Source organism: Dipteris shenzhenensis, chromosome 7, assembly GCF_047967505.1.
Source record: "Dipteris shenzhenensis isolate YYH24624 ecotype China chromosome 7, Dip_SZ_1.0, whole genome shotgun sequence".
Taxonomy (NCBI): Eukaryota; Viridiplantae; Streptophyta; class Polypodiopsida; order Gleicheniales; family Dipteridaceae; genus Dipteris; species Dipteris shenzhenensis.
In genome coordinates, this window is record NC_141602.1 from 21,630,469 (window position 1) to 21,653,800 (window position 23,332).

At 43.5% G+C, this 23,332-nt stretch overlaps 1 protein-coding gene across 1 annotated transcript in view; it reads right to left on the reverse strand.

The window, feature by feature from the left end:
- Window positions 1–7,550: 7,550 nt before the first annotated feature.
- LOC147900091 (suppressor-like protein) overlaps window positions 7,551–23,332 on the reverse strand; it is a 41,359-nt gene continuing 25,577 nt past the window's right edge. The window contains exons 4-5 of the mRNA XM_087377497.1: window positions 21,309–21,523; window positions 7,551–7,885 (exon numbers count right to left, since the gene is read on the reverse strand). Of these exons, the coding sequence (XP_087233623.1) occupies window positions 7,724–7,885; window positions 21,309–21,523 (377 nt within the window). The 3' untranslated portion in view covers window positions 7,551–7,723. The remainder of the gene's footprint in view (window positions 7,886–21,308; window positions 21,524–23,332) is intronic.

Sequence of the window (23,332 nt, forward strand, 5' to 3'; positions counted from 1 at the left end):
AGACAGGTTGTGTGCATCTTGGAAATGACTATGCATGTGACATAGTGGGAGCAGGTGACATAAAGTTTTCTTTTGCAAATGGGTCTGCATTTGTTTTGAAACATGTGAGACATGTGCCTAAGCTAACCAAGAGTCTTATTTCAGTGGGTCAGCTAGATGATGCTGGTTTTCACACCACTTTTGGCTTTTAAAGTTGGAAAATTCAAAAGGGCTCTATGCTTTTGGCCAGGGGTGCCAAGTGTGGGACTTTGTATCCCTTACATGTATCAGGGGTATTTGATCATGTTGTTGCAATAACCGAGTAGCCAAGCACTTCTTTGTGGCATTGCAGGTTGGGGCACATGAGCCAGAATGGAATGAAACTCTTATGCTGTTTGGGTTATGTACCGCATTTGAGTTTCTCTGATTTTGAATTTTGTGAGCACTATCTCTATGGGAAGCAGACTAAATCAGCCCATAAAAGAAGGGAAAAGAAAGAGTTTGAAATGCTTGATTTGGTACATTCAGACGTATGTGGTCCCATGCCTACACGGTCATTAGGCGGGGCTGAATACTATGTGACATTCATTGATGATGCAACTAGGAAAGTGTGGGCTTATGCTATAGCTCGGAAGAGTGATGTGTTCCAGGTATTTCAGAAATGGCTGGCCTTGGTTGAGAATCAGTCAGCTAGAACGCTTAAATGCCTACGGACTGACAATGGTGGAGAGTATCTCTCTCATGACTTTCAGCATTTCTGTGATACACGTGGGATTAAGAGGGAGCTCACATCCCCTCGTACTCCAGAGCAAAATCCAGTTGCAGAAAAGATGAATCGTACCATTCAAGAAAGGTTGCAATGCATGCTTTCCAATGCAAGTCTTTCTGGTGGTTTTTGGGCCGAGGCAATGAAGACTGCAGTGCATGTGATCAATAGATCACCTAGTAAGAGTTTGGATGGTGGTATTCCTGAAGAGGCATGGAGTGGCAAGAAGCCCTCTTACTCTCATTTGCGTATATTTGGGTGTGAGGCATATGCACATGTGCCAAAAGAGCTTCGAAAGAAGCTAGATCCTAAGTCTAGGAAATGCATCTTTCTAGGTTATGGTGAAAGTGGAGAGATGGGCTATCGTCTCTGGGATCCAGAAGCAAAGAAGATCATACGCAGCCATGATGTGGTCTTCAATGAGAAGAAGATGCATAAGGCACCCATGAGGGATGTGGAAATGAGGAGAATCACTTTCCAGGATGTGAATCCACCTGCATATGTTGATAGGCAGCAAGCTGTCCATGCACCAAATGTGCAAGAAATGGTACAACCAAGTACTCCCACAGGTATACAATCAAGGGTAGATGATGGATCATCTATTGGTGGAAATGATGAGCCAAATGTGGCTGATATGCAAGTGGGACAGCAAGCTGAAATGCCCTTGAGAAGATCATCTAGAGTGTCTAGACCACCTGATAGGTTTGTTCCAGGGGTAGACTATGTGATGCTTACTGATTGCGGGGAGCCTTCTTGCTACAGAGAGGCTATGATGCGTGAGGATCAACGCAAGTGGGAGTATGCTATGCAATCAGAGATGAGTTCACTTATGAAGAATAAGACTTGGGACTTGGTTTCTTTGCCACATGGAAAGAAAGCATTGCCATGTAAATGGGTCTACAAAATGAAGGTCACAGGTGATGATGTGCCTAGATACAAGGCCCGTTTGGTTGCTAAAGGGTTCAAGCAAGAGAAGGGTGTGGACTTTGATGAGATATTCTCTTCGGTTGTGAAGATGACCACACTTAGATGCATGCTTGGACTAGTGGCAGTAGAGGATATGGAGCTTATGCAAATGGATGTCAAGACAGCTTTCTTGCATGGGGATTTGCATGAGGACATCTACATGGTGCAGCCGGAAGGCTTTGAAGAAAAGGGCAAAGAGCATTTAGTTTGCAAGCTGAAAAAGAGTCTCTATGGTCTTAAGCAAGCACCTAGAGAATGGTATCAGAAGTTTGATGCTTTCATTCGGTCCCAGGGTTTTAGAAGGAGTGAAATTGATCACTGCCTCTACACTGAAAGGGCTAAGGATAGTAGCCTGATAATCCTGGCACTATATGTGGATGATATGCTATTGGCTAGCAAGAATAAAACGACTCTACAAGATGAAGTCTAATAGTACCCTTTGCTAATGCATCCAACTCACTCCAATCATCCTCAGACATATCTGCAGGCTTAGCTTCAATCCTTGCAAGGGTTTAATCTATTTCTTTTGAATAACACTTATCTATTGTTTCCATAAAGAAAAGTTTGCCCCATCAAACTTTTTAATGGTGAAAAACTCCTTTTTAGACATGGAAGAAGATGCCATGATGCAAATGAAACAAAATCCCAAATGCTAGAACCTGCAAGAGAGAAATCACACCAAATACTAGGTGCATCCAAATATGTCTGCGTTAATGAAGGAAATTGTCACCAAAACTCAAGGCTCAAAGCATGAAAATGAATGTGACTCATGTGCATATACTATGCATGCATACGAGCAAATCTAGCCCAAAAGAAAATGCCAACTGCAATGGCAAAACAATCGCAATCCCAAGGCCAATAAGTGTCAAAATGCCTCAAGCATAAATGTTGTCCATGTGCATATGCATCAACAAAATCTCATCCAAGAGATCATAGCACAACCTGTGCATCCACTGCAACATGTCAAAGCTATCCCTCAATATAAAATAGCATCTGTGTGCTAAACGTCCATCAATAGAGTCTCCCACAAGGCAATTTGGCCTATCAACACATCCAACAAGGATCACAATGCATCCAAATGGCCTATAAAGCATGCGTTTTCAATCCACTGCAAACCACGAATGAGCGCACAGACTGTAACAAACAAAGTGATCTGCATAAGGTATATCCGAAAGATCACGGCCCCACGGTAATGATCACTAGTGAAAATAGAACCTGGGATGCCTCAAAATATGGGTGTCATTGCATAATCGAACGCAACAAGGAAATCTACAAAAATCTCTCTCTGCCACAACTCCAAAATCCCAACACGAATGTGAAACTGAGAGTCAACCCTTGCAATTTACCAACAATTAAGACCTTAGGTAACTTAGACTTTAGCCAAAATGCCACGTGGCACTTGTCTAGAGCTTTGGAGAAAATCTAGAGCATAGAGACGAAATGGTGACACATAGTTGTGTATCTCCGCTAATACTCCACCGAATCACGCAAGACTTTGTAGGTAGCAGTTTTGGCCCGTCTCTGAGTCACCAAAACTGACAGAATTAAAAATGGTCTCTACGAGCTGGTCCAGTAGATGAGCGTTGAAACGTAGAAGAGGACCAAATAAGATGAAACGCTTGATTCAGCAACTCATTACTGCTCCTGCTCCTTCTCCCAGGCTGGTTGGAAGCTGAATGGAGACCTAGAAGTGCTTTGGTAGTGGAACTTGAACTCGAGCTCACGGGTCATGAAAAACAACGTCAGTAGCAGCCAAATTTACAAAAATGGGCTCCTTTACTCAAGTCTTTCATAGAGCTCACAAAATTAGCAAGAGGGTCCCAAGCCAGGGAATGCTAGCACCCCCACAAGATGTTTCCAGGAGAAATCTGTTTACTCAAGCTGAGAAAACGTCAAAGGCTCCAAAACCACCCAAAATTTCATTTTTTTCCTTCAAAAACCACTCAAAGCTTGAAAAACCCACTCCAGAGACTTCCAAAACCATCAATAGGCTCTCAGAAGGTTCACATACCACCTGGGCAGCTCAAACAACCACCCATGGGCTTTTGCAAAGCTGCAAATGCCACCCACATAGCTGTATAGATGTAGAATGACCTCTCGAGCTCAGCTACACCACCCACAAGTGTCAGATAGACCACCTGGGTTCTGATACCAATTGAGAGTGCTCTCAACGGAAGCAGAATGGAAGAGGGTGAAAGAGAGGGAGAGCCAGAAGAGAACCACACGTGTTTTGGTGGGTGCAGAACACACCCTAATCTTCTATGTCATCCATATATATATGTGTTTGAGTATTGTACATAATCGAGGTTAAGGTACAATGCCCTTTAACCCCCACAACAAAGCATCAAGCCACCAAGTCTACGTATCAACATCTTCCAATGTTCAGTTCATCCCACGACTAGGTTCACAGTGCAGCTTGCTTTTCTAAGTGCAGCCTACATGCTTCTTTTTCAATTCAATTAGTTCTGCTACTCCAATCCACAATAGTTAAATCAATCCAGGTTGGGCTAAACCCTTGGCCCAACTTGGAGAGTTAGTTCTAGCAGAGGGCACTCAGATATAAGCAGGTCATTTTGGAGCTCCCCAAGATGAAGTCCTTTGCCTTCTTGAAACCAATAAGCAAGCCCTCGCACTCAGCTATTTCAGCCCTATCGACACCCACCCCCTATGCAAAGACACATAGATAGATGATCATCTCAGAGCACAGAATTGAATCTACTGCTTGCAGAAGCAAGAAATCAAAGAGCTCAAACTTCATCTTGCGGCCCTTGGGACAAAAGTGCAGGATATGGAGAGTAATAGAAAGAAGGAAATTATTGCAGAGGTCTCCACAGGCACAGGCACTCATCTCCACGGTTAAGGATATGATCACCAATGGTTGTTGATGCTTTCAATGTAGTCAATAGAGCGCATCTCTATGTGGAAGTAAAATAGCAAGAAACTAGCATGAAATAAGACGATCCTACACATTGGAGGACTGAAAGATGGTTGCCTTCATGGTGATGATGAGAAATACATAGATGACATAATCATATGTCTTAAGGAGGAAGTACCGCAAGCTGATTGGGCGAAAAATGATATATGCAATATTAGTCGGAATGGTACACAAGCATAGCTTTACTTCGGAGGGAGGGTAGCAAGAGTTAAGATCCTCAGACAAACACATACGTTGAAGCATACAAAGATTTGGATATCTAAGGAGCTCACATTGATCTAGCTCACTAGCTCAAACAAAGAAACAATGAAATCACCAAAGTAAAAGAAGCTGTCTTAAACTAGCATTACCAAGGCCACTTATGATAATATTAAAATATAGCTATGATGCCCTATAATAACTCAAGAGGAGTTCAGCCTTGTACACTCCCCCGATTCTCAGATGTAGTAAGTCACTATCCAGATGTAGTAAGTCACTTTTTGGTGTTTGTACATTGTCTCATAGACCCACAAGGTTTTTCGCTAATTTTTATAGATCTCTCTCTCTCTCTCTCTCTCTCTCTCACTCTCTCTCTCTCTGATGATTTAATTAGGAACTTGAATGTTCCTTGTCAATGAGCTTGAGTGGAAGCCATTCATTTGGAGGTTGCATGCTGATTGCTCATGCAAACATTATGCAATCTTTCTCATGTCTAGAAGCGATCTTGGCTCTTTTGGAGCTGCATTAGATGATTGGATAGGTCTAGTTGGCCATGAGGCCTCTTGTTTGTGGCTTTGCGTTGTGTCTTGGATGTTGCTAGAATATATCTAGAGAAGCATGCTTATGGCTTGGCTAACAACCGTGATTTAGGATTGTATAAGAGTGTTAGTAGGGTTCCTTTAGAGCAATTAAGGGCAAGCATGTAGGTGTTGGTATTATAACATGTAGTGCTCTACAAGGCCAATCAACTAGTCTATGCTTCTTTTCGTATTTATTTATGCATTAGATGCTTGTTGCTAAGATTTTTCTATTGGTATCAAAGCTAACTGAGTTCAAGATGACAATACATACATGCATACAAGAAGCAAAGGTTAAAGGATCTAGCTGTTCAAATCATGCAATGCTTAACAAAATGAAAGTTAGGTATTTGATAACAATGTAGCTCTCACTACCACTCAACTAGTTGATGAAATGAAAACATTAGTCTTCAAGCAATGTAACACTGGTCTTCATATTGACGGCACTTCAACTTGATTTAGACGTACTACCCTCTACTCCTTGAGCCTCTGTGCAATAGAACACTAATAGCGCAATAATGCACTTATTGGCATGTAGGGTGGACATTTTATAATGATTTGATATTAAGGCCTCATGAATGTGTGTTCTCTATTCTAAGCATGCAAGTATTCATGATTCTACTTTTGCAATCTAGCCCTAGGTGATTGCAAATTTCCAACATTTTGTGTCATGATTGGCGCTATGCATGCAAAAGCCCTATGTGGATGGCATTATTTTTATAACTTGGCCCTATGTGGGTAGTTAATTTTTATGTTCTCCCTTTAAGAGGAGAACATGAAACTAGTATTCATGGATCTCAAAGGATCCTTCTCAACAAGCTTGAGCCATACATGAAGCTATCCATCCGAGTTCTTGTTAGTCATGCAATCATTTAGGCTGCCAGTTAGTCATGCAATCATTTAGGCTGCCATGTTCTCTTGAATTTCCAAAAGCCATCCTACTCATTCCAAAGCCACACATGATGCTCGGAGGGCCGAGATTACAATTGTGATGATAGCCTCTCACTTGTCTATATTGGTAATGTTTTGCCTCTATGATATATATGCAGAGAGCCTCAATTGCTTTAGAGTAAATTGAGTTTCAATATTGAGATATCTTGGAGTGTCCATAATCAATCCATGATTCTGCTTATGCACGTTAAATGCCTATTGCTTACTAAGCTCTCTCTCTCTCTCTCCCCGCCCCCCCCCCCCCCCCCCAACTCCTACTCCGTTATTTTCCTTTCATAACCATAATGCATTTCAGCAATTTCATTAGTGTAGGTACCTTCATTCCTCTTTCCTTGCTCAATCAAACTCGACTTCACCTTCATTCGCTTTGCTAAAGCATTTCTGTTTTGCTAGCATTGCACTCCTTGTGCATCAAAGTCCCATACCAAGATCACCTACAAGAGTGTAGCTTAAGGAATAATAAATGCTAGATTGCACTCTTTCCACTTGTCAAGAAGTTCTATACTTTCAATCACCTAGATGTGACTTCGGCAAACAAGAAGCACGATAAAACAATCTGACGAGAGAGATTTTCTGCTCGTACTTTCTATTCAATTGTCACACTAGCATGCACATAGGAAGATATTACCAACATATAAACTCAAAAGTGTTCTTGTCGATATAAATAACTTAGATTTAAGAGATGTTTGCACATCAACAAAACAAATTAGACTTGCATTAGCATCTAATCCAACCCTAAAAAGAAAAGAGTCACAAGGACCTAGAAATAAAAGATAATGATTGTAGCACTATCATGTATGAATACCATCAAGTGCATAATAAAAAATTTGTTCATATCTTCTTACATGTGTCTTGTTCATAGAGGAGTCCACCAGGAAACGAATGCACAATCCAAAGAGTTTATGTTCAACAATCACATACACCCATTCTCTTCGGGTAGGAAGTCATTGTTCACCTTTGGCATACGACTTTGCTCATGAAAATGGTGCTGAAATCATGTGGCCTAATTGATGTTCTGTCTAGTAGGGAGAAACACATGCAAGGGGATAATCGTGAAGATAAGCTCTTACAAAAACTAAAGAACATGAAACACTCTTCAGGCCATGTGAGCAATTAATGTGATGCAGATGTGAGATAATAGACAGCATTCAGAAGGATAAGGAGACAGAAACCCAAGACAACACATAATTATTAATTTAAGCTTAAAAACAATAGACACATTAAATATGAGCAATTTCCCGGCTCCTCTGCACCATTAGCAATAGTAAAGCCTATTGCAACCCAAAAGTGAAATCTACATCATTATCATGCTTGTAGATTTTTCTATTTATAGCACCAAAAGAAAAAGCATTAATCTTTATCCTTGTCATCAGGAAGATGTAGTCCCATAGCTCCTAGAAGATTTGAGGCAGGCCCTGGTAGGCCCTGTTGCGATGAATATGACTGCAGAAAATTCTGCAGCAGGTTCACATCGATATTTACAGGAGGAAGCTCTTCCTCATCAGCAGTTCCCTGCAGGGATAAGTAGCTGTCAGTGGTAAATACACATCTTATATCTAATACTGACAGACACATGCAGATGAACACGCACACATCCGCACATTAAAATTTAAAACCAACAAAGGCTGATATCCTAAAATTTCACCAAGATTTATCGTCATGAAAAGTCATTTAGTAACCTAGAAAACACAACCTCCCTGAAGAAAACAGATCAGAATGGATACATCTATCTCCATTCTATTGTTTGAAGAGGGCATATCCTAGCCTACACGAGTTACTCCATCACACATCAACAATTTTAGTGAGCAAGAGAAGCACCTGCGTTCTCCCCTTTGGTATTTCACATGATCTACCAGGTACTTTACAAAGATTTGAGCTTCTGAAAGTGTTAGTGAACGCCTCTCTCTCTCTCTCTCTCTCTCAGTAAAGATCATGTTGTCCTTATGTTTAATTCACGAGCTCTACTCAAGATTTTACGACAGTCTTACAAGCTGAAAGGTACTAAACTAAGGATAGCTGAGGAACTCACAGGGACTCAGCTGAAAAATAAAGCAACGGAATTAGCCAAAGTTAAGGCTGCCAGGAAGGATGGTAAATGGGCAGTGTACTGTGGAGGAATGGTGGTGGCAGCGGGACGGCCAATCATGTGCATGGGGACGGGAGTCATTGATCAAGGCAGGCTTTCAAGTAGGAGCTCGAGCCATGAGGAGCGCTGACTCAGGTGTTATCAATATGTATTTTGTTTGGACGTTATGACCTAGCAGATCTAGAGAGGGTCTCCTAGTGTACTGCTGCAGCTATTGTCTAATGAGCTGCTGGAGATCCGGATGGGTCAAGAGATTGCCAGCCAAGGAATCCAAACACAGTTGATTGATCCTTGTGAGCTGTTATATGCACGTTGTCATTGGAGCACTGAAGTTCATCGATCTGGTGACCGTGTACCAGTTTGGACTTGAGAGGGGGGTTTCAGAGGGGGCTATCTAGCTTTGAGATACAGATGCCCATGTAGGGAAGAAGACCTTGCACCGAGGGCAATGTCACTTGGATGTTCAGTACCTTCTGTTGGAGCAATGTACCAGTACCCAAGTTCGATTGATGTACCAGATGACCCATTGTACCAGTACCAGACCAAAGGAGTGTACCTAGCACTTGTGGCTTGAGAGCAACAGTTCCAAGTTTCCGATGATCGTGCTAAGGCGGTTCGGGCCAAGAGGTGGCTTCTTCGACAATACCTGTGGCAGTCTTTAGTGATGGAGCATCACACAATGGATTCCTCCAATTGTTCTGACGGCACACCCAGCTCCTTGGCGTTTCTGTTCCAGGAGTTGAGTGGGGATGTATATGCCCTATGAAGTGATTAGGTAGCACACGTACATCACTACAGAGGAAGAAGAATAGTTAATATCTGGTGAACCATCTTGGCCGAAGTTGTAACGGGATTACACTTACTTAACCGAGATTAAGTATCTTGGACCGAAAACATAATTAAATAAATGAAATAATCTTCAAATAAAACTTCGACTTTGCAGTATTTACAACTTGGTGACATCCCCTCGGCTTCTATTTAGTTGACCTCAATTGAAAAGCTTTCTTGTAAATATCCAAAAGCTGTGGATGATTAGACATGTCTTTATCCATCCACTTGACATCCAATACCGTATAGTTTTTGAACTTTACAAGATACTTGTAAAATTCCTTGCCATAGAGGCCTTTGCATATAGTATGATACACAATTTGTTCTGTTCATCACTTCTAGTGGATCCTCTGTTATAAGGCTCTATAGGCTCCGGTCCATGAAATTTCTTTAGAAGACTCACATGAAAGGCATTGTGAATCCTCCAATGCTTTGGCAGTGCCAACTTGTATGCAACCTCATTAATCTCTTCTGTAACCCTGAAAGGGCCATAGTATCTGGGAGATAACTTTGCATACATCTTTAGCTTTCCCTGTAGCTTGTAGAGCCTAGCTTTCTCAAACTTCAAAAGCACCCAATCTCCTTCCTTGAGATCTAATTGTCTCCTATGCTTATCTGCAGCCTTCTTATGCTTTTCTTGAGACCTTTCCATTGCTGTCCGGACTTGGCTAAAAGCTGTTTGGAGATCTCTGACAAACTGATCAACTGCAAATATTTCACCTTTGGTCCTCAGGATAGGTGGTAGAATCACCTTCCCATAGATGATCTCAAAGGAGGCTTTTCCTATGGAGCTGTGAACTATATTGTTATAAGCAAACTCCACCAATGGTAGGTACTTTTCCAGTTTGAACTTTGGTCAACCATGTAGCATTTCAATAAATCCAATACTGTAGTATTTGCTACCTCACTTTGACCATCTATCTGGAGATGGAAAGAAGAAGAAAATTTCAGATTCTCCCCACGACAAAATTACCAGCAAGCGGGAAGTTTGGTGAAGGAAATCTAAGCGAGTTGAGCACTTGCCTATGCCATCAGGACTAGCGTAGGTCCCTGTGTTTTATATAACCCAAGTGCCAAGCTTTACGCCAATTCAAGTACTTACGTGATCGCCACAGCCAAAAGGAAGACTCCTTCGATTGATTCATCGCCATAGTCAAGATGGCAGACCACACACGATTTCTAATGTTTGATGGAGGTTCTCGTAGATGTCGTGGATTGCCAGGTGATGCGTCACGGGATAGTGGGAGCACCCGACCGGATTGCCCAAAGAATCATGACGAGCGTGAGCGCCAATATTTGGGCCCCGTGATGCTTATGGAGCACTGCCTACTAGGCGTTGACAGAAAGATTGACACAGAGGCTGGTGTAGCAACATAAAAGTTTGGCGCTTGATTCCATTCGATCATGCGGAAGCTCAAGCCGACATGATTTTGTTCGGAGGTCTCGCCGTGAGCAGAAGGCTCCGTCCATTGTATGGACTTCTTGATGCCGTGCGTCGAGCCACTTCACATTACACTGATTTGCTATTGCTGGCCAAGCGTTGTGAAGGTGCAAAGAAGCAAGTCATGCCATCGTTTCATTTTTGGAGTCACAGATTGAGGCTATGCAGAGGCATCTAGCCAGGTGTTGACATGGCACATATCCGTGGTTGTGACACATGGCAGACAAGTAGAGCTCTCTGACGTGGCATGCAGGCATGACATGGGTGCTGACGTGGCAGACCAAGGGTTAATTTAACCTAACCCTGGTTAGAGGTTCAGTTAGTTTGGCTCAACCAGACCAGTCTGGTTAGAGTAACCGGACTGTAGCCAGCTCAGTTACTCTGGTTAGAGGCTCAGTCACAGACTAACCAGACCAGAGTCACCCGGTCTGGTTAGTGTAACCAGACAGTTACCCGTCCAGTTACAAAAAAAAGGGGCAGAAAAACACAGAAAAATCAGAAATTTGTCAAAAAGGAAATGCATGCCTTTGAACAGACAAAAAGGGGGAAACAGATGCATTTTTAGTGCTTTTTGCAGCAGCCAGAAAAGGGGTTTATGCTTTGAGATTATCGGCGCAAGTCGTGAATGCAATACACCTCTTGTTGAGGTATTTTCTCCTTGAAAGCAAAGGCTGAGTTGTGTGAGAGTCTGCAAGTCTCAGATAAGTTGCAGTGACGGCTTCACAGCAGGATGCCATACCCTCCCATGAGGAGAGTGCCAGGAATGATCAAGCTATGCAAGAGCAAAGACAGGCAAGTTACAAACATTTATTGGCACAGCTCATGGAAGCCAGAAGGGATCCATTGTTTCGCAGGCTCGTATATCCTCATGCAGAGGAACAGCAGCAGAGAATTTATTTTGGGGCAACCTAGAGGGTGATAGCCAAAAAGAGATCCTTGGATGCAGTTCCTATTCTTTCTGTAGATGATGTTTCCAGGAAGAGCAAAAGAAGAAGAAGAAGTCAGGCAAAAGAGCAAAGACCAAGGAGTTCAAGGAAGGTGGGAAATCTGTCAAGTTTGCAACTTTTAATGGCCAGTATGGCCAGACAAAAAAAGCCATGCAGTTCATTAGACAGTGTGATGCAGCTTTTGGCATGGAAGCTGCACATGGTGAGGTTACACCTGAGAGCAACGTCGCACAGACTACAGCTGGCACTGCTCCAAGAAAGTGGGAGGGCTTCAAGAAAGCCTTCTACGAACAGTTTATGCCCAAGCAGTTCAAAGACCATGTTCTTATCGCCTGGGACAGCTTGCATATGGATGCAACAGATATAGTAGAGACCTACAATCAAAAAATTTGGGCTGCATTTTTGCAAATCACTCCCTTCAAGAAGGTCTCGAAGAAGACCCAAGTAAGAAAACATAGGTCTGGTCTTACGCCAAAGATTCAAGCTGTGGATAGTACCGAGCAACGTTAGGGCGTACATGATATCATGGACGCAGCCACTATGGGCGAGTTTAATGAATATGCAGGAGCCCACCATAGTGCCTTCTCTTTATGCCGGGACAGCAGACAAGAAAAAGACATCCACACCTCAGTTAGAGAAAAAGGAGTTTCCCAAGGCTCCGAAGAGGGAATCTCAGCCTCCGAAGCCGAGGGGAAACCAAGTACCAAAAGCCTTCAAAGGCAAACCCCAGTTCTCCCCTGAGCAGATAGCCATATTTCGCAAAGAGGGAAAATGTTTTAGGTGTGGGAAGGAAGGGCATGTGACTGCCCAGTGCCCCGAGAAACCTTCAGGTTCAAGGGAGTAGAGAAAGCCACCAAGACAGCAAAAGCCGATGGCAAGAGGAATTCAGGACATTTTGGACCGAGTGACAAACCCTGAGGAAAGGGGGTTGCTGCTATCTTGGGGCAAGATCAGAGACCAGCATGCACTTACATTGTTTGATCCCGGCGCTACAGATAACTTCATATCAAAGGATTTAGCCCTGAGGCTGGGAATAAAGACAGCGGAGTTGGGCAGGGCTCTAGATGCTGACCAGATGTTCTATGGGAACCCTGTGCCAGTTACTCCCCTGATAGGGAATCTCTGTCTTCATGTACAAAATTATGTTGACTAGGAAGACTTCTTCATCTCCCCACTGAACCATCATGACGTGGTTCTGGATATGCCTTGGTTCCATCGCAAGGCAGTGAAATTAACTCTTCTTGAGAAAGTGCTTGAATTTCTACATAGAGGTAAAACATGAGTGGTTGCCAGGAATACAGGGGAGACTATGTATCAAATATTTCGGTTGGAAAAGCAATAAAGTCTGTAGTTTCAGCGTACATGGTTTTAATAAAAGAAAGAGATGTTGAAATGCATGCTGAAATGAGCGAAGAAGATAAGGATAAATTTCAGTTTCTTGTAAACTTTAAAGATTTTTTTTCTGACGCTTTGCCAGGGGAGTTACCCCTTGAAAGACCTGAAGATCATGGTATAGAACTGATTCCTGGTAGTGAGCCACCTAATAGGCCCCCATACAGAGTTAGCACAACTCAGCGAGAAGAAATTATGGCCCAGGTGTAAGACTTGTTGTCCAAGGGGTTGATTCAGCCCAGTTCCTCTCCATTTTGTTCCCTTGTACTGCTGGTACAGAAGAAAGATGCTTCATTTCATATGTGCGTTGACTATCGTGCATTGAACAAAATGACCATCAAGAACATGTTCCCAATTCCACACATTGATGATGTGCTGGACCCGTTAAGTGGGGCTTCACTTTTCAGCAGGATAGACTTAAAGAGTGGTTATCACCAAGTGAGGATACAGCCACACGATGTGCACAAGATAGTGTTTTGCACTACTTTTGGGCTATATGAGTATCTGGTGATGCCTTTTGGATTGACAAATGCCCTAGCTACTTTCAATAGAATGATGGACCGTATCTTGCAACCCTATAGACAGTTCACAGGAACCTTCTTCAATGACATTATCGTCTTCTCTAAGTCCGAAGAAAATGACCATCAAGAACATGTTCCCAATTCCGCACATTGATGATGTGCTGGACCCGTTAAGTGGGGCTTCAGTTTTCAGCAAGATAGACTTAAAGAGTGGTTATCACCAAGTGAGGATACAGCCACAGGATGTGCACAAGATAGTGTTTTGCACTACTTTTGGGCTATACGAGTATCTGGTGATGCCTTTTGGATTGACAAATGCCCTAGCTACTTTCAATAGAATGAAGGACCGTATCTTGCAACCCTATAGACAGTTCACAGGAACCTTCTTCAATGACATTATCGTCTTCTCTAAGTCCGAAGAAGAGCACAAGGAACATCTTGCTTAAGTTTTCCAAGAGCTGAGAAATCACCAGCTCTATGCAAATAGCAAGAAGAGTGAATTCTTCTTGAAAGAGATCCATTATTTGGCGCATATAATATCCAAAGATGAGATACAGATGGATCCGGCAAAGATCCAAGCCATATTAGGGTTTTGAGGATATAGCCGCACCAATTCACGACCTTACCAAGAAAAGTGCAGCTTTCAAATGGGATATTCCACAGCAGAAAGCATTCACCACACTCAAAGAGAAGCTGACCACAGAGCCAATTTTGATAGTTCCAGATTTGTATTATCCATTTGATGTGGATTGTGATGCCTATGGGGAGTGTGTTGGGGCTGCATTGCATCAGAATGGTCATGTAGTGGCCTATGAGAGCAGAAGACTCCGGGATGTAGAGAGATATTTGGGGATCTAGGAGAAAGAGTTGCTAGCTGTAATTCATGCCATCCATATGGAAGCATTATCTTTTGGGTGCAGACTTTAAAATTAAGACAGATATTTCTTGACTCATATAAAGCTCTCCGAGAAGCATATGAAATGGGCAAACATGCTGTCAATGTATCATTTTCAGATTGTCCATACTCCGGGAGCTCAAAATATAGTGGCAAATGCCTTGTCTCGAAGACCCCAGGTGAACAATGTGACTATTGCTTATCATAGGGATCTGGAAGAAATAAGGGAGCAATATGCTAATGATGCAGATATTGGTGAGATTTTACAGCAAATGCAAGAGGGGCAGTCTACCAGTCACTATTCCCTGAAAGATGGGTATCTAATGAAAGATGACTGTCTATGCGCCACCCAAGAGATGAGGAAAAAGATTTTGGAGAAATGCCATGCACCTCCATATGCTGGGCATAGAGGAATTACAGCAACAACTCAAGCCCTAGAGAGGTATTTCTTTTGGCCAGTGATGCGGAAAGATATACATCAATTTGTTACAGAATGCCTAACCTATCAGAAGGTCAAATATGATAGACGGAAGGCACCTACTTATGCCTCTTCACATGCCTCACGCACCATGGGAAAGTATCACAATGGACTTTATTTTTGATTTGCCAGGATCAATGTCACAGAATGATGGGATTTGGACTATCATTGATAGATTCAACAAGCAAGCTCATTTCATTCCGGTACGCAAAACTATAAAGGCAGATCATATAGCTAAGCTTTCATCGCACAGATCTTTAAGCGCCATGGTATGCCTAAGTCCATTGTCACTGGCCGAGATCCCAGAATGACCAGTCTATTCTAGAGAGCTTTATTTGATAATAAGACTCCAGCTTGGATCATCACTTCCTCAAAAGGAAATAAAACCAACCGCTCTGATACCAATGCAACTCAAAACTGTTACAAATGTCACTGTCCCACCTGTGAGCCCCCGATTGGAGTAGACAAGGGGGCAGGAGGCTATAGGGGGAAAAAGGCTGAGGTTACCTAGCTGTGTGAAGGACTGCGCCAGCATCATACGGGGGCACACAGAGCAGTACCAGGACCAGCCAGCAGCAACAAAAGAGCCCAACATATGGGGCTTTCTATAGGCCAAGAGGCTTGCCTAGCAACCGACCACGGCGGACTCTGTTCTTCCGCACATCCAGATGGCCGAGACGTCTGTAGAGACATGGGCTATTCTGAAGGATCTGTATAAAAAAGACAACACATCTCGTATTCTGATTCTTCAACATCAATTGTACAATCTGGACATGAATGAGGCGGACAATGTTCATGACCGTCTGACAAAACTCAAGGTGGTAAGGGACTAGCTTGTGGCAGTTGGTTTGAAGGTAGACTCAAGTCATCTAGCATTGCTGACATTACACAAGCTACCTCGCAGCTTCAAGAGTTTCGTGACTACGGTCACTGCAGGACAGAGGACCAAGCCTCTCACCTTCGAGGAGCTTGGCCCTTTACTATTGCAAGAAGAGGCTCGAGAAAAGCTATTTACTCAAGTGGACAAAAAGGCTCTCATGGCAAGGGACAAGCCCAGCAAGGGTAGGTTCAAAGACTCCAAGAACAACAACAGAGAAAGAGAGGCACATGAAGTGCTTCTACTGTGAGAAGCTTGGTCATTCTGCTAAAGAGTGCTGCAAGAAAAAGGCGGATCTCAAGCGAAGGAGTCCAAGTTCCTGGAGGAGCTAAAGACCAAATCGGCTAACATCATGACCAGCGCTCTCTTCACCATCACTGAGTACTGCTCTGCTTATGCAGTCAGTGAAGGAAAGGAAGGTTGGTACGTGGACAGTGGAGCTTCAAAGCACATGTCCCACAAGGAGTGGTTCAAAACCATGGAAGGTACGAATCCCAATTCCAAGGTCACTGTGGGGGATAAATGGATATGCCCTGTGAAGGGTGTTGCTGTCAGTCAAATGGACAAGCACAATATGTCGGTCTTATTCAACAACGGCAAAAGTCACTGTCACACCTAAGGCTAACGGAAAGGTGGTCGAGGAGCATGGGCTATATCGGCTCAACGCTCTGTTGGTGCACGGGGGACCATGGAAGATCCAAATTGCGGCATGAGCGGTTCAGTCACGTCAACTATGGCACTCTCGTCAAGATGCAAAAGACAAAGATGGTGGATGGACTTCCACCGATAGCAGGCAATGATCGTGTTTGCACGGCTTGCTTGGAGGGCAAGAAACACAGGGACAAGTTCCCACAGGAGGCCTCATCACAGGCCAAGAAGCCGCTTGAGTTGGTTCACGCCGACATCTGCAGCCCAATGTCAACAAATTCATTCACAAGTTCACAGTATTCTCTTTTATTGGTGGATGATTTTAGTCGCATGACGTGGGTATTCTGCCTAGCCAAGAAGTCTTAGGCTTATGAGAAATTCAAAGATTGGAAGACCCAAGTAGAGAAGGAAAGTGGGGAGGTAATCAAAGCCTTCCGCACCAACAGAGGGGGAGAGTTAACTTCTACCGAGTTCAATGGATTGTGCAAGCAGCACGGGATCAAGAGACAGCTCACTACAGCTCGCACATCTCAGCAGAACGGAGTTGCTGAGAGGAAGCACAGGACCGTAACATAGACAAATTTGACCATGCTGTGAGGGAAGAATCTCTCAAAAGCTTACTGGGGTGAAGCCGTGAACACTGCCGTTCACATCCTCAACAAAACCAAGGCCAAGGCTGTTGATGACAAGACTCCATATGAAGCTTACTATGGTAAGAAGCCCACGATATCTCATTTACGGGTTTTCGGTTCTAATGCATTTGTTCATGTGCATAAAGATGAGTAGACGAAGCTTGATTCCCATAGCCAAAAATGTATCTTTGTGGGATACAGTGAAGAATCCAAGGCCTATCGCCTTTTTAACCCGGAAAAGAAGAAGATCCTTCTCAGCAGGGATGTGATCTTTGAGAAGTCAAAGCCACATCCTGCATAAGAGGTTCCTGAACTTCCTACATAACCCCCACCCAAGGTCACCATCCAAGAGATGGAGCCGACTAAAGACCTCGAGGAAGAGGAGGAGGAGCATGCTATTCCAGAGCCAGCTCCCAAGGCAACTCCATCAAAGGCCCCTCCATTAGAGAAGAAGCTACCTCAATGGTATTTGAAGACTTTAGCAGACTCACGGGTCACGAACATTCCCGAGAGTAGCTCCGGAGTGCGGCGGTCTCAACGCAACATGAAGACTCCCTCCGTTAACTACGCTATGGTGGCTCAGCTTGAGGAGCCCCGTTCCTTCTAGGAAGCAAAGGATATTCCATAATGACACGAAGCCATGCAGGCAGAGATGGATGCCATTATGAAAAATGACACCTGGGATTTAGTGCCCAAACCAACCAAGCGGAAGGTCATTGGGACTAAATGAGTGGACAAGCTTAAATTCAAGTCAGATGGGAGCTTGGACAAGTACAAAGCAAGATTGGTGGTGAAAGGCTATGCACAGTCAGAAAGACTTGACTTCGACGAGACCTTCACCCCCACAGATAGAATGGTGACTATTCGGATAGTTATTGCCTTGGCTGCTCATCACAGTTTTTTCAGATGGACGTCAAGTTTGCATTTTTGAATGGTACCCTGGAGGAGGAGGTATATGTGGCACAGCCACCAAGATTTCAGATTCCAGGATCCCCATCAAAAGTCTGCAAACTAAAGAAGGCCTTATACAGGCTGAAACAGGGCCCCAGAGCTTGGTACCAGCGAATAGATGTTTTCTTTAAGAAGATCGGGCTTTAGAGGAGTCCATCAGAGGCAAATCTTTATCTCGACACAGAGGGGGATTTGCGGCTGGTATTGATTCTATATGTAGATGACCTCATCATTACAGGGGATCATACGAAGAAGATTGCTCAAGTCAAGAGACTTCTCATGAAGGAGTTCGAAATGACTGACTTAGGCATACTTCACTACTTTCTTGGGATTGAGGTGAAGCAGAGAAAGAGCTGTATCTTTATTTCACAGGAGAAATATTGCAGGAAACTACTCAAACGCTTCAAATGGAAAATTACAAAGCAACAGTGACTTCCATGGAAAATGGTATGAAGCTGAGTATGCGTGATCCATCTCAGCCGGTTGATTCATCACTATATCGACGCTTGGTGGGGAGTTTGCTTTACCTCACCATTACCCGACCAAATATTTCCTACGCAGTTGGATTGCTCTGTCAGTTCTCCGCCACACCCAAGAAGGCCTATTGGGACGCAGGTATGAAGGTGCTAAGGTACTTGAAGGGCACCTACACCTAAGGCATCACTTATACGAAAGGCATTGAGTTTTCTGCAACAGTGATTGGGCAGGTGATATTGATACCCGGAGATCGACCTCTGGATATTGTTTCTTACTCTCATCAGAAGCTATGTCATGGCTGAGTAAGAAACAACCTATTGTCACCCTTTCATCTATAGAGACGGAGTACAGGGCTGCTTGTACAACGGCATGTGAAGCATTGTGGCTCACGCGGATCTTGGAGGACATGAAAGTGGCCCAAGAAGATGCGACGGTGGTTATGTCCGACAACCAGAGTTGCATAGTGATCGCCAACAACCCCGTGTTTCGCGCACGGATGAAGCACATCGAGGTCCACTACCACTTTGTTCAAGAACTCATCGACGAAGAAGTCATAGAGTTGATGTACAGCCCGACCAACGACGACATCTCAAATGTCTTCACAAAGGCACTTCCCAGGGAGCAGATGGAACACCTCATTCAACGCATGGGGATCGGCCCACAGTTGTGTCATTGAGAGGGGGTGTTAGAAATGTCACTGCCCTACCTGTGAACCCCTGATTGGAAGGGACAAGGGAGCAGAAGACTGTAGGGGGGAAAGGCCTGAGGTTACCTGGCTGTGTGGAGGACTGCGCCAGCAGCCTACATGGAAGATTACGCCAGCATCATACGGGGGACGCATGGAGTAGTACCAGGACCAGCCAGCAGCAGCAAAAGAGCCCAACATATGGGGCTTTATATAGGCCAGGAGGCTGGCCTAGCAACTGACCTAGGGGCGACCATTTTGGCCCCTTTAGGGGTCGGTGCAGTAGGCTGCAGCCCACTCGCCTAATCGGCCAGTTTCATGGCTCCAGGCCCTCCTATAAAAGGGGCTCCATTCCTCGATTCTCCATCACCAGCACCAACCTGCCTTGCACCGGGCAAGTGCATAGGGAGAGGAGAATATTCAGTTCTTGTTGACAGCAGCCTTCCTATCCTTTGTGCTCATCTTTGAGCTTTTGTCTGCCCACTATTGTGGAGGAATATATCTGAGTTTTGTGCTCTCTCTCTCCGACTCTTTGACTGTTGTATGAGCTACATCGGGAGTGTCAGGTGTGAGTGATTCTATCTTCTATTTCCAACAAAAACAGCCCATCTCTCCAACCGAAAATTTTGATTAAATCAGCATCTGTTATTTCTGCCTTCTTGCTGAGAAGATCGCATTCTCTCTCTCTCTCCTCTCTCTCTCACAAGCACACTAGGGCCCAGGACAAATGTCGGCGGGCTGGACCCCCGAAGGTCTTTATTCATATATGAAAACTGAGTACAGATTACAGAATCAGCTCATGTGCTGCTTGCTTAACAAACATATGTGAAGATGATCATTACAAGAGAGCTCTCAGCTCATTTCTTTTGGCAACATGCCAAGTGTCCAAATTCCTATTACGTGCCTCAAAGGGCAAATTCTTGGATCTTCGAAGCACTTGGTCACGCGAACAAATCCTGGACGCTTGCTAGGCTCCTTATGGCTTGGGCGTTCAACACCTCTTAGTACCTGCAACAATTAATTAAAGTGCACATAGCCATGGCACCCATTAATCCTTGGGGCTTTTGCATGCAAATCAATTCTAGACTAATCCTAGTCTCTGTGGGCATCCCCACCAAGCAAACATTTGAACGCAGCATATAACAAACTCTTTGGTGGACTGAGGTCAACCCCCTTGGTCGTAATTAAGGGGCTTGACCATCAGTCGAAGCGCCTCAATTATGCCCAAGTCTCTCCAACTGAGGTTGGCACATCTTGGTTAACTGAAGTTAACTCTCTTCGCGTAAGACGAGTCTCGTTGACCGAAGTCAACACTCTCTGACTGAAGTCAGCGCTTTGGTTCTTTGGTTAACCATGGTTAACCATCTTGGCCGAAGCCAAGTCTTCCTAACCGAGGTTAGGCTTAATCGAGGTTAATTATCTTTGACCAAATAAATATAACTTTTTGAACATAATTAAATAAATGAATTAATCTGTAATTATGATCAAATAAATGGTCAATTAAAACTGTGACTTTGGAGTATTTCAACTTGGTGACAGCTAGTGGTGGTTGTTGAGCGCTTGTGTTCAGCTCTAGAGCAGCTTGTTGTGCATAGGTTTTCCCCAGGTGTAGAGGGGCTTTTGCCAGAGATCACTCGAAGTTCTCTGCTATTCCTCTCTCTCTCTCAGTGTGGTGTGTGTGAGGTGTGCTCTCTCTCCCCATTTCTGTTCATTTCTATTGCACTTCTCACAACTCTTTGGTCTAACCTGAGGGGATTCACAGAGACCTACACCTACAGAGACGTGATTTTCTACACCCAGACACATGAGAGACAAGATACACTTACGAGTCAGCCCATAGAAGAGAAATGAGGAGACACAACGGGTAAGGGCTCTAGAGGGGTGGCAATTCTCTTTAGATAAAAATAGAGACTGCTTATATTGGTGATACGGAGAGAGGAGCATGCACAACATATGTGGATTTGACCTTTGTTTTTCTCAAGCAAAACTTTCATACAATCAGATTTGTAATCAAATAGATCTAGCACAATATAGGCAATTACGTCAGTCCGGGTACTTAACAATATGTTGTCCATACCTGAACAAAGCTCTTTGCTAGGCTGGAAGAGTGCAACTCCCTACTCAACACATCTGAATATTCCTTCATAAAGGCATTCTTGCCTCTCTTGTATTTATGTGCATCACTTTCTTCCATGAGATTGTGTTTGTATGAGGTACTTGGAAAATCTGCAGCCATCACATCCTCCTTTTGCTCGTCGTCAAGGATGTCAATTTCATCATCATCATCATCATCTGCACAAACATCAATAGGTAGAATTCAGCAAAATGATTGGGAAACTTTTTTTTCAAAAACGTCGCCTCATATTAATAGGGATGAATTGCAAGACAAAACAAATTTGCAAGACTAAAATAATAATTTCTCAAAATTATGGAAGAAAAATCTTCAGATTCATGCATAGGCTTCCCAAATTAGTAGAATTGTTGAATGCAAAAAATAGGTAGGTGAAGAACATAGAACGACACACCTACCATACAATCTTAAACCAAGCTTGATAGTACACGGTCAAATAAGCTGCCATTGAAACATTTTTAGCCACAAAAATAAGTGCTATGCATGAACTGATCTACTATCACAACTCTTTCCAAATACTTGGGAAAAGCAAAGGGGCTGCCATACCAATTTTGGATGGGAGCAATTATGTGTGCCAATCATGTGCTGAACCACTGTCCCTTTAAGACATTGAAAGTGTTTCCACCTTGTCATGCTTGCTATGACAGAATACCCAAGGTAAATTATCTGCACATGTTTGGTTGCTTTGCTTATGGAAAGCTTATATATAGATGAATCTAGGAACATGCCCAAACTCATCCTCTAAAAACACAATATAGTCTCGTGATAGTCACTCATAAGGCTGAAAACCATAAACTCCATTACACATAGCAAGGACTAGCTACTATGACATCCCCACTAACTTCATCAGCACCCAAACATATGCTCTCACACATACAAATCCACACACCCACACATACTTGAGCATCCATTTATACAAAGTCTTCGTACTAAGTTTTTGTTGGCACTCCGGAGGTGAAGGGAAGATTCAGCCATGACGAAGGCTAGCACTGAAGGAGAAGGCTAATAAAAAAGTAGTCCAAAATCTCTTCATTCAAAGTACAACTGCTTGTGAAGAATAAATGATTTCATTTTAGTCTCTCTCAGACGAGCATCTAAATCTAGAATTGAGAGAAGCTTGAAGATGAAACTATCAAATGCATTCTTGTGGGCTATAGCAAAGAAAGCAAGGGCTACTGCCTCTACAATCTGGTCACGGAGCGGGATTTTTTGTTAGTAGAGACACTATTTTTGTAGACAATACAGATCAGCCCCTTGCTGAACTCGCTAAACAGTAAATAATGGCTCTTTTTAATGCTGATGTGTTTGATGCCATAGTAGCTTTGGATGCAAAAGCTGATAACCTGCTGAAAATCTGATTTTGGGGCAAGAACAAACAAGTTGCAGATGTCTCAAATCAGCCTATGGCGAATCCTGTTACTCAGCATGATGCTGATGATGTTGCTGCACAGGAAGGTTTAGCCTTGCAGGAAACAAGAACAGTCCAATGTTTACTGCGTACTACTCTCCGGGAGAGCAAGCTTTCTATTCGTCTTTGAAGGTGGACATGGAACGCACCAGAAACACTAATGAGGGTAACTTTCCAGATTCGACTTGGGTTATCGATCTCTTTAATGTATATGAACCTGATTCTTTTGAGGATGCATGAGATAGTGTGCATTGGTGGCCATGCAGACTGAAAGAGATTCTATTAAGAAGAAGAAGAACACGCTTTCTATTCCTCTTTGAAGCTGGACATGGAGCGCACCAGAAACACTAATGAGGGAGAGCAAGCTTTCTATTCCTCTTTGAAGGTGGACATGGAGCGCACCAGAAACACTGATGAGGGTAACTTTCCAGATTCGGCTTGGGTTATCGATCTCTTTGATGTATATGAACCTGATTCTTTTGAGGATGCATGAGATAGTGTGCATTGGATGTAGGCCATGCAGACTGAAAGAGATTCTATTAAGAAGAAGAAGAACACGCTT